Below are 10,025 nucleotides of genomic sequence, written 5' to 3'. Positions count from 1 at the left end.
ATGTTAAAAGATAAAAATTATGAAAAAGTATAAGAAATATTTTAGAAATTATATCAAAGTGAATAATTTTATGTATAAAATAAAATTTTAAAATTATATATATAATGTCTTGTTGACTTTTTTTTATAGTTAAAATCAACCCAATCCAAGTATAGTTGGATTTTTTTTGCATTACCAAGTCAAACCAAATCATTAGGTGGTTCTTTTATGATTTGACTCAATTTGGAATTTGATTCGGCTTTGTACACCAAATAAGAGATATATATTTGAGTCCAAATATTCTCGATTTGTAAAACAAAAATGGAGTATTTTCTTCTTGTTCCTCTGCTTGCCTTCATTTACTTTCTTCATCAGTGGTTCTTTAGCCCTTCAAACACACAAAAAAGGTTATTACCACCATCTCCAAGAAAGCTTCCAATCATAGGAAATCTCCATCAACTCGGATCGCTTCCTCATCGTTCTCTCCATAAACTATCCAAAAAATATGGTCCAGTCATGCTACTTCACTTTGGCTGTAAGCCAGTGCTTATTGCTTCCTCTGTTGATGCTGCTCGCGATATCATGAAAACTCACGATCTCGTTTGGTCAAATAGACCTAAATCTAGCATCACTGATGGACTCTTTTATGGCTCTAAAGACGTGGCCTTTACTTCCTATGGTGAAGACTGGAGACAAATTAAAAGCATTGTCATGTTTCACCTTCTCAGCAACAAAAGAGTCCAATCTAATCGTCATGTGAGAGAAGAAGAAATATCAAACATGATTGATAAAATTAGGCAACAGTGTGACTCAGTGATAGACTTGAGAGATGTTTTAAGTTGTATGACTAATAACATAATCAGCAGAGTGACCATAGGAAGGACATATAATGAAGGGGAAAGTGGAATAGCTGTTAAGGCTCTCTTACAAGAACTTCTTGTACTAACAGGTACTTTTAACATTGGGGATTATATTCCGTGGCTTAAATGGCTCAATAAAATCAATGGTTTGGACAGCAGAGTGAAGAAAGTAGCTAAAGATTTGGATGCATTTCTAGAGAGCATCATTGAAGAACGCTTGATTAGGAACAAGAAAGGAGAATGCAGTATGGGTGAGGCTATAGATTTCGTGGGCATTTTGCTGGAAATTCAGAATGGAAAGGAGACTGGTTATACTCTTCAAAGAGATTCATTGAAAGCTCTCCTTTTGGTAAATTTTCCCTCCTTGGTGTGTTTCTTGTTTTAATTTTCTTTTAAGTATCTGTCTATGAAGAAGATCCACAATGTAGTCCTAAGGGCTTCAAGAGTTTTGTTAGGGGAAGAATTTGTGAGACACGGACGGGTGTTACGTTTTCACTTGTGTGTGAACCTCTTTTTTAAATTTGAGTGAATTTTGTGAAGTTATTCTTTTAGATATTTCTATGTTAACGAGGCATAATTGACAATAGTCCTATCAATTCTACTAGACCAGGGTTAGTTGTCCATGTATAGGTTCTAGATCAGTTAATCCACAATCAACATGATATTCAATGAAAGTCCCTAGTTTCAATATCCTCAACAGTACATCCATTCTGTCTATCATCAAGATTCAACACTTAGAAGAGTACTGGGAAATAGTTAAAAACTTATCAATTAGAATATTATTTCTATAACATTTATAGTATATGTTATTTTGTTAATTTTCATATTATTCTTTGTGGTTCTTTATAATGCATAGGATGCGTTTGTTGGTGGCACAGAATCAGTGTATATATCTCTGGAGTGGACAATGACAGAGCTTTTGATGCATCCAAGAGTTCTGAAAAAGTTAGAGGATGAAGTGCGAGAATTAGGCCAAGGGAAAACAGAGATAACAGAGGATGACTTAGGAAATATGCACTATCTTAAAGCAGTGATCAAAGAGTCCCTCAGGCTTCATCCACCGAATCCACTTCTACTTCCTCGTGAATTGAGGGAAGACGTAAAATTATTAGACTATGACATACCTGCTAAAACTCAAGGCCTTATTAATGCTTGGGCAATGGGCAGAGACCCATTGTTGTGGGATGATCCAGAGGAGTACCGGCCAGAGAGGTTCTTGAATAGTGATATTGATGTCAAAGGACAAAACTTTGAGTTGATTCCGTTTGGAGCTGGAAGGAGGGGCTGCCCAGGAATGACTTTTGCTATTATCATAAATGAGCTAGCATTAGCAAGGATTGTGCACAAGTTCAATTTTGCATTACCAAAAGAAGAAGATTTGGACATGACTGAATGCAATGGGCTCGGTGTTCGTAGGAAATTACCTTTGCTTGCGGTGGCTACTCCATGGTCTAGCTAGTGGTTAATAATTTTACTATATGATATAAGTGTTGGTCTGCTTCCTTTTTGTTGTTCTTTGCAAGATTTCTTCTTTTTGACATGTTCTTGTATGCCAATAAGTATAACATCAAGCTATTCTACACGTAAGGACTAAAAGATGTGTCACGTACTTCATTGATAAATCATCTTGCCGTTTGATATTTAACTATCCAACTAAAGCTTTGCCAGGTTTAGGAACTTAGGATATAGTAACTGATTGCAAAAGAAGCCTTGTATTTTGAGTGTTCTTTTTCTTCTTCTTCTACAAACAGTGATTGTTAGATCGAGAAAGATTTTGATGATTGACAAATAGGGAAACAGATGAAAGAAACAGGTTGCTCCGACATGTTCCTTTCAGACAGAATTCGACTGGGATAAGGAGAACGTCAACCATGCGAATTAGAAGTTATAAATCGGTGGAATGGTTGCTTTTTCGACAAGAAAGCAGTGCAAAAAGGTTCCTATCATAAAGAATTCCTTCAAGGAAGAGGAAGCGTGCATAAAATCAGTTTACAAGAATTTTCAAATTCCACACGGATAAGGAAGCAGAGTTGAAGTAGGAAAACAAATTGAAGTAGAGTTGAAGTAGGAAAAGGATTCTTGGTCTACTTAGTCTATAAATAGAGCAAGGATCTTCCAACGAAACTTGCACACTTAAACAGAGAGTTACAAGCAGAATACAATCAAATAGAGGGAGTTCATATTTGAGTGATTTCTGATTACGAAGTGTAGCCAACGCAAGGAAACAAGAATTGAAGAACTGATTCATAGGCATATGTTTTATAGTTCTTAAGTCAAGTTTGCTTGTATTGAGTTTTTATTGAGTTGTATCTTTAATTCTTTCTAGATCTAGTGAAGTATAAACTGGAGTAGGAATAGAGTCTTCAAATTGAGAGGACTTGAAGACTTGAGAACATAAACCTTGAGGGGGTTGTGTTGAAATTTAGGAATTAGAGTTAGTTCCTAGGATTGCAAGAGTTGTAATCCAAATTCATAACTTGAAGTGGGTTGACGATCTAGTTGGTTGTTGGCTTCTAGGAATTAGAGTTTATAATTCCTTAGGTTACATATGTCTATAATCTTTTGTTGAGGTTCAGAGTTTAATGAAGTAGAGTTAAATCCTACAGAGGTGTATGTCGTGGTTTTTTACCCTTTATGAGCCAGGGTTTTTCGCGATAAAATATTGTGTCATTATTTTATTTGTTTTACATAACGTAACTGTTGTAATCTGCAAAGGAACATATAGAATATACATGTTCCTTACGCAAATCTGGGGGGCCAGTATTCCAACAGTGATATAATTGAAGTGTTCAATTAATATCAAATTAATATCAAACGAAGCCTTGTACAGATGAGTCTTAAGTAGGAGATAAACAGTTACTTATATTGAAAATTTGTAACTTAAACTTTAGGTAGGAATTTAAACGGAATTAAATGGAAGAAAGTGAATGAGGAGAAACAAAATGTCTCAAACATAGGGGTGGCAATTTCAGCCATATTAATGAAATGAATCAATTTTACCCAATATTTAATGACTTGGATCACTCATATTTTAATTGGGTAAATATGAGATTCAAGTTATTTTAAGAGTCTCTACAAATATGGTCAAAATGGGTAAAATATGGATATCCATATTGACCCATAATAGATCACTTAGTTTTCACTTCCACTCAAAATTCTTAATTGTGCTAAAAAATTAAAAAAATTAATATTAATTTTCAAACTCAATTGAAAAATGGAGAGGTTTTAAATGGGTTAGAACCATTTTACCCAAATCATATTTGACCAGATCCATATTTACCCATATTCTATTTGGGTGGATAGTAATCCAAACCATTTTTGCTCAATCCATTCAATCCATCTAAATCCGATCCAATCCAATCATTTGCCCATCCCTACTCAAACATGTCTTTTTATTTTTCACCAAGTAGCTAAAGGTATTGATAGATGAATATGGTTCATTATCCACATATTGAATTTAGTGCATTTAATTACTAGGTAACCCTTCAAATTCTTCAGATACTTTTTAGTTAAGGTATCAACTACTTGATCTCTTGAGCTTATGTAACAGACGTTCATATCCTTAGAGGCAACTCTCTCTCTGAAAAAAGGAAAATCCAATATGCTTCGTACGAGCATGAAAGATTGAATTGGCAGTAAGATAAGCTGTTACACCAGAGCTTAGGAGGTTTAGGCAAATGAACGTGTAATTCTTGTAAAAGATGTTGTAATTATGTAATCTCAGCTGTAGCAGCAGCTAGATCTCGATATTCGGATTCAGTACTAAATTTGTTCAACAACTATTTGCTTCTTGGAACACCACGATACCAGATTAGGCCCTGAAAAAATACAATAACCATGAGTGAATTGTCGATCATTAGGATACCTTGCCCAATCCGCATCAGAGAAGCCATTGACAACTAGTGTCAGAGATTGTCGAAGTTGTAAACTAGGATGCATAGTCCCTTTCAAATAATGTATCACACGTTTTATCACTTGAAAATAAGTAACAATAGGAGAATGCATAAGTTGACATAATTTGTTAACAGAATAGGATACATCTGGTCTATTAAAGTTGAGATATTGAAGAGCCCTGGCTAGACTTCGGTATAATGCTCTATCTTCAATGGGAGTGCTTCCATGCTTGGATAATTGCAACCCACTAACCATAGGAGTTAAAATGGGTTGTGCACCATCCATATGAGCTCTCTGTAAAATAATGTCTATAATATATTTGGTTGAGATAATACTAAACCAGTAGGAAACACCTAAAAAATAATGCAAATCTTCTAAATCTTTCACAGAAAAGTCAAAGGACAACTTCAGAATGAGAGTATTTATGAATTCAGTGAAACTTCTTGTCACTTTAAGGTCATCCACATAAACCAACACTATAGTAATGTTGGAACCACATGAATGAATAAACAGCGAAGTATCTGACTTAGAGCTACTGAAGCCAAGACGGAGTAATGTTGAACTGAGCTTCTCAAACCAAGCCCTAGGGGATTGTTTGAGACCATACATCGTCTTATGTAAACGACACAAATGATTAGGAAACTGTGGATCAATAAATCTAGTAGGTTGAGTCATATATACCTCTTCTTGTAACTCGCCATGTAAAAATACATTTTTGACGTCAAGTTGGCGAAGAGACCATCCTTATTTTTGTCTTGTGAAGGATCGGACAACAGGGAAGGTCCTATTGGAAGGTAGACTTGAAGATTGCCTCTACAAGCTTCTCTCCATTGGCAGATCTGATTTGTGCTCATTCAATAAGCCTCGAGCTTTTCTAGTGTAACTATATACAAATATTTTAAATCTGCCCGTCCTTAATTAGGATTGGTAGATATCCTAACATGCTACATTAATTAATCATGAAGTAAAGTTTTGCCAGGTTTAGTTGGGATATAACTGATTGCAAAAGAAGCTTGCCTTTTTCATATTTCTTCTTCAACAAACAGATAGCGGGGAGAGACAGAGAATTCTAACTATATTCTGCCTACGTACAAAATATCTCTATCAACTATTTAATAACCCTGTCCTTGTATGTATTTAGAAATAATATCTCAAATGGTCATTCAATTATTGATATTTTATTTACTTACAAAGTCACTCAATTTATTTAATTAATTTTTTCAATAAAAGTTGTTGACATGTAATTTTTTTTTAAAACAAAAAAAATTGAAAAATAAAAATGGGTTAGTTATGATCTGTATATACGGATCAATCATTTCAATGATATTTTTTTATTTCTTAAAATTTAAAGAAAAAATTCATGTCAAAAATAGGTTGAGTGACTTTAAAAGTAAAATATGTATAGTTGAATGCTTTATGTGAAATATGTTCATATTAAGTGACTTTTAAATTTAAAATCTAAGTTGAGAAACTTTTTGTAAAAATAGTCTATAATTGAATGAATTTTAAATTAAAAATCAATGTTGAATGACTTCTGAAAAAGACCTCATACTTGAATAACCTAACCCACTCTAGTTACCTAGATTTCGAGCTATAATCTGATAACTTCTGAGCTGGTTTTGTGGTCCTATTTGTGACGCCCCGCCACTTTGACAGTCCGACTTCGCAGCCGGATAGGGGCAGAAGGTTCTAGAGTTAAGGAGAGGCTTGCGGAGAACTCTAGAAACCTTTAGATTTCTCAAGAAGGCCATGGAAGGTCCTATACCATGTAGATTTCTCTAGAAAGGGACCTTTGTGTAAATAACTTAGGGACTTGTAAAGTAATTTTAATTTACACTTTAGTCCTTAGTTGGTAGTATAAATAGAGGTGCCAACCATTTGCAAGGCATCACTCAAGTTGTAAGCAATCTTCCAAAGCAATACAAAAGCCTTCTTCAAAAGCTCTCTCTTGTTCTTTCTAAGTCTTTCCTTTCATTCTCTTATCGATCTTAATCTTAAAGGCTTGCTTGAGCTTGCAAGCTCTTGAAAGAATAGTGAGTAAGTTGTCAAGCGCCGCACGGAGCTTTAACGAAAACTCTAAGTTCGTGACATATTGCTCCTTTTGAACGGATCCTTTTCAACTTCCTTAGTTGGCCTAATTTGATCACCGTGTTATAGTCCATATAAATTTTATAGAATTTTTTTAGTATTCAATTTTTAACTTTGTTGAATTTCACTTTTAAATAAATATGATTATTGACGATTTTTATTTGGAAATTTTGCAAAAATATACTCCCTTTCTATTCCTAATTAATTGTTCACTTTTGAAATGACACACCTATTAAGAAAATAATAATTGTCATAGTGAGTTTGTCATTTTACCACTATTAATTATTAATTGTGTGAATTAAAAACTTAAAATTTTCAAGAAGTTCTACATTTTTCAAAATAATTAATTGAGGATATAATAAGTAAAAAGAATTTGTCTTTTCTTGATTTGTCAAAATAAACAAATAACTAGGGACAAGCTAAAAAAGAAAAAATGAACAAGTAATTAGAGACAGATGGAGTACATGGGAACACAAGTATGTAATCATATTTTTGAATATTTGGAGATAAAAATATCTAATTAGAACACTTTATTAGGAGTTGAGATGTTCAATTAGAACATGATTTAATTTGAGTGTCTAAATTGAATATCGTTCTCTAAGGATAAGGGGTGATTTAATTTGAATATCTAAATATTTTGAGAAGATTTTCAAGGTAGCCAAAATTGACAATTTTATTATTCCTTCTGTCCTAATTTATATGACTTACTTTTCTTTTTAGTCAGTTCCAAAAAGAATGACACATTTCTATATTAAGTAACAATTTCACTATAAAATGTCTATTTTACCCTTCATGAAATGATTTACAGCCACATAAATTTCTATCATTCATTTTGAACCACAAGTTTTAAAAGTCTTCCTTTCTTTCTTAAATTTCGTACCGAGTCAAACTACCTCACGTAAAATGGAACAGAGGGAGTAATTGAATGACAAGAAGACAAGGCAATCGAACTGTAACCACACAATTTCTGTCTATCTTACCTAAGAGATAATTGAGTCAAAATATTCTCGATATGTACTCAATACTTTTTAATTTGTAAAACAAAAATGGAATATTTTCTTCTCGCTCCTCTGCTCGTCTTCATTTACTTTCTTCATCAGTGGTTCTTTAGCCCTTCAAACACCAAAAATAAGTTATCACCACCATCTCCAAGAAAGCTTCCAATCATAGGTAATCTCCATCAACTTGGATCGCTTCCTCACCGTTCTCTCCATAAACTATCCAAAAAATATGGTCCTCTCATGCTACTTCACTTTGGCAGTAAGCCTGTGCTTATTGCTTCCTCTGTCGATGCTGCTCGTGATATCATGAAAACTCACGATCTCGTTTGGTCAAATAGACCTAAATCTAGTATGGCTGATGGACTCTTTTATGGCTCCAAAGACATGGCTTTTAGTCCGTATGGTGAATACTGGAGACAAATTAGAAGTGTCATGGTGCTTCACCTTCTCAGTAATAAAAGAGTCCAATCTTATCGTTATGTGAGAGAAGAAGAAACATCAAACATGATTGATAAAATTAGGCGACAGTGTGATTTTGTGATAGATTTGAGAGATGTTTTTAGTGGTATGACTAATAACATAATCAGCAGAGTGGCCATAGGAAGGACATACAATGAAGGGGAAAGTGGAATAGATCTAAAGACTCTCCTAGAAGAAACTCTTATGCTTGTAGGTACTTTTAACGTTTGGGATTATATTCCGTGGCTTAAATGGCTCAATAAAATTAAAGGTCTGGACACCAAAGTAAAGAAAGTAGCAAAAGATTTGGATGCATTTCTAGACAGCGTCATTGAAGAACGCGTGATTAGGAACAAGAAAGCAGAATACAGTGCGGGTGAAGCTAAAGATTTCGTGGACGTTTTGCTTGAAATTCAGAATGGAAAGGAGACTGGTTTTCCTCTTCAAAGAGATTCATTGAAAGCTCTCCTTTTGGTAAAATTTCCCTCTTTAGTGTGTGTGTGTGTCTTGTTTTATTTTTTCTTTTAAGCATTTAGTTTGAATATAATTCATACTACTAATATATTTACCATTTGACCATCGTCCCAATTTGTGTTTCTTTATAACGCATAGGATGCATTTGTTGCCGGCACAGATTCAACATATACAGTTTTGGAGTGGACAATGACAGAGCTTTTGAGGCATCCAAGAGTTCTGAAAAAATTAGAGGATCAAGTGCGAGAATTAGGCCAAGGGAAAACAGAGATAACAGAGGATGACTTAGGAAATATGCACTATCTTAAAGCAGTGATCAAAGAGTCCCTCAGGCTTCATGCACCTGTTCCACTTCTAGTTGCTCGAGAATCAATGGAAGAAGTAAAATTACTTGACTATAACATACCTGCTAAAACTGAAGTCCTTATTAATGCTTGGGGAATCGGCAGAGACCCATTATCGTGGGATGATCCGGAGGAGTACAAGCCAGAAAGGTTCTTGAATAGTAATATTGATGTGAAAGGACTAAACTTTGAGTTAATTCCGTTTGGAGCTGGGAGGAGGGGTTGCCCAGGAATTCCTTTTGCTATTATGGTGAATGAGCTAGCATTAGCAAACCTCGTACACAAATTCAATTTTGCATTACCAAAAGGGATAAAAGGGGAGGATTTGGATATGACTGAATGTAATGGGCTCGCTGTTCGTAGGAAATCACCTTTGCTTGTGGTGGCTACTCCATGGTCTAGTTAATATTTTCACAATATGAAATAAATAAGTGTACTAGTCTATAAAGTTGTTGGGTATTTTTTTTTTATGTTCTCTGTATTCAAAATTTACTGTTTTAACATGTTCTGTAGATAATACTATTAATATGCCTGCCAAAAACATCAAGCTATTCTACACGTATAAGACCAAAAGATGTGTTACTTGTTGATGTTTGATATTTCACCATCCAACTAAAGCTTTTCTGGGAACCTAAATAGGCCATAAAAACATAAAAGTGACCAAAATAAGCCACTATTTTAGAAAGTAACTAAAATAGGCTTAGTGGAAGAAAAAATTTCACTTTATCTAATATTCTAAACGTTTTCCGTTAGTCCCATAACGTGTATATTTTAATATATAACGGAACTATTTCCTACACTTTATAAAATGGAACTATTTCTTACACTTTATAAAGTATAAGTTTTTCTTACACTTTGTAAAGTGGAACTTTTTCTTACACTTTATAAATTGGAAGAAAAAATTATTCTTTACAAAGAGGAATAAT

The 10,025-nt window shown here is 34.1% G+C and overlaps 2 protein-coding genes across 2 annotated transcripts; both read left to right on the top strand.

The window, feature by feature from the left end:
- Window positions 1–286: 286 nt before the first annotated feature.
- LOC102583077 (cytochrome P450 71A4-like) lies at window positions 287–2,342 on the top strand. Its single transcript, XM_006367748.2, has 2 exons — window positions 287–1,188; window positions 1,696–2,342. The coding sequence occupies exons 1-2, from the start codon at window positions 301–303 to the stop codon at window positions 2,296–2,298; spliced, it is 1,491 nt and encodes a 496-aa protein (XP_006367810.1). The 5' UTR covers window positions 287–300; the 3' UTR covers window positions 2,299–2,342.
- Window positions 2,343–7,830: 5,488 nt separating this feature from the next.
- Window positions 7,831–9,689, top strand: LOC102583405 (cytochrome P450 71A4-like). Its single transcript, XM_006367749.2, has 2 exons — window positions 7,831–8,755; window positions 8,894–9,689. The coding sequence occupies exons 1-2, from the start codon at window positions 7,868–7,870 to the stop codon at window positions 9,503–9,505; spliced, it is 1,500 nt and encodes a 499-aa protein (XP_006367811.1). The 5' UTR covers window positions 7,831–7,867; the 3' UTR covers window positions 9,506–9,689.
- The last annotated feature ends 336 nt before the right edge of the window (window positions 9,690–10,025 follow it).

Source organism: Solanum tuberosum, unplaced genomic scaffold (genome assembly GCF_000226075.1).
Source record: "Solanum tuberosum cultivar DM 1-3 516 R44 unplaced genomic scaffold, SolTub_3.0 scf00967, whole genome shotgun sequence".
In the NCBI taxonomy this organism is placed as follows: domain Eukaryota; kingdom Viridiplantae; phylum Streptophyta; class Magnoliopsida; order Solanales; family Solanaceae; genus Solanum; species Solanum tuberosum.
The sequence above is the reverse complement of the archived record's forward strand: the minus strand, read 5'-3'. Positions and strand labels throughout refer to the sequence as shown.

Bases quoted from the DNA above. Each gene is read 5' to 3' on its own strand.
- LOC102583405 (XM_006367749.2), top strand. From the start codon at position 7,868: ATGGAATATTTTCTTCTCGCTCCTCTGCTCGTCTTCATTTACTTTCTT. The intron at 8,756-8,893 runs GTAAAATTTCCC...TATAACGCATAG, and splicing joins CATTGAAAGCTCTCCTTTTG to GATGCATTTGTTGCCGGCAC.
- LOC102583077 (XM_006367748.2), top strand. From the start codon at position 301: ATGGAGTATTTTCTTCTTGTTCCTCTGCTTGCCTTCATTTACTTTCTT. The intron at 1,189-1,695 runs GTAAATTTTCCC...TATAATGCATAG, and splicing joins CATTGAAAGCTCTCCTTTTG to GATGCGTTTGTTGGTGGCAC.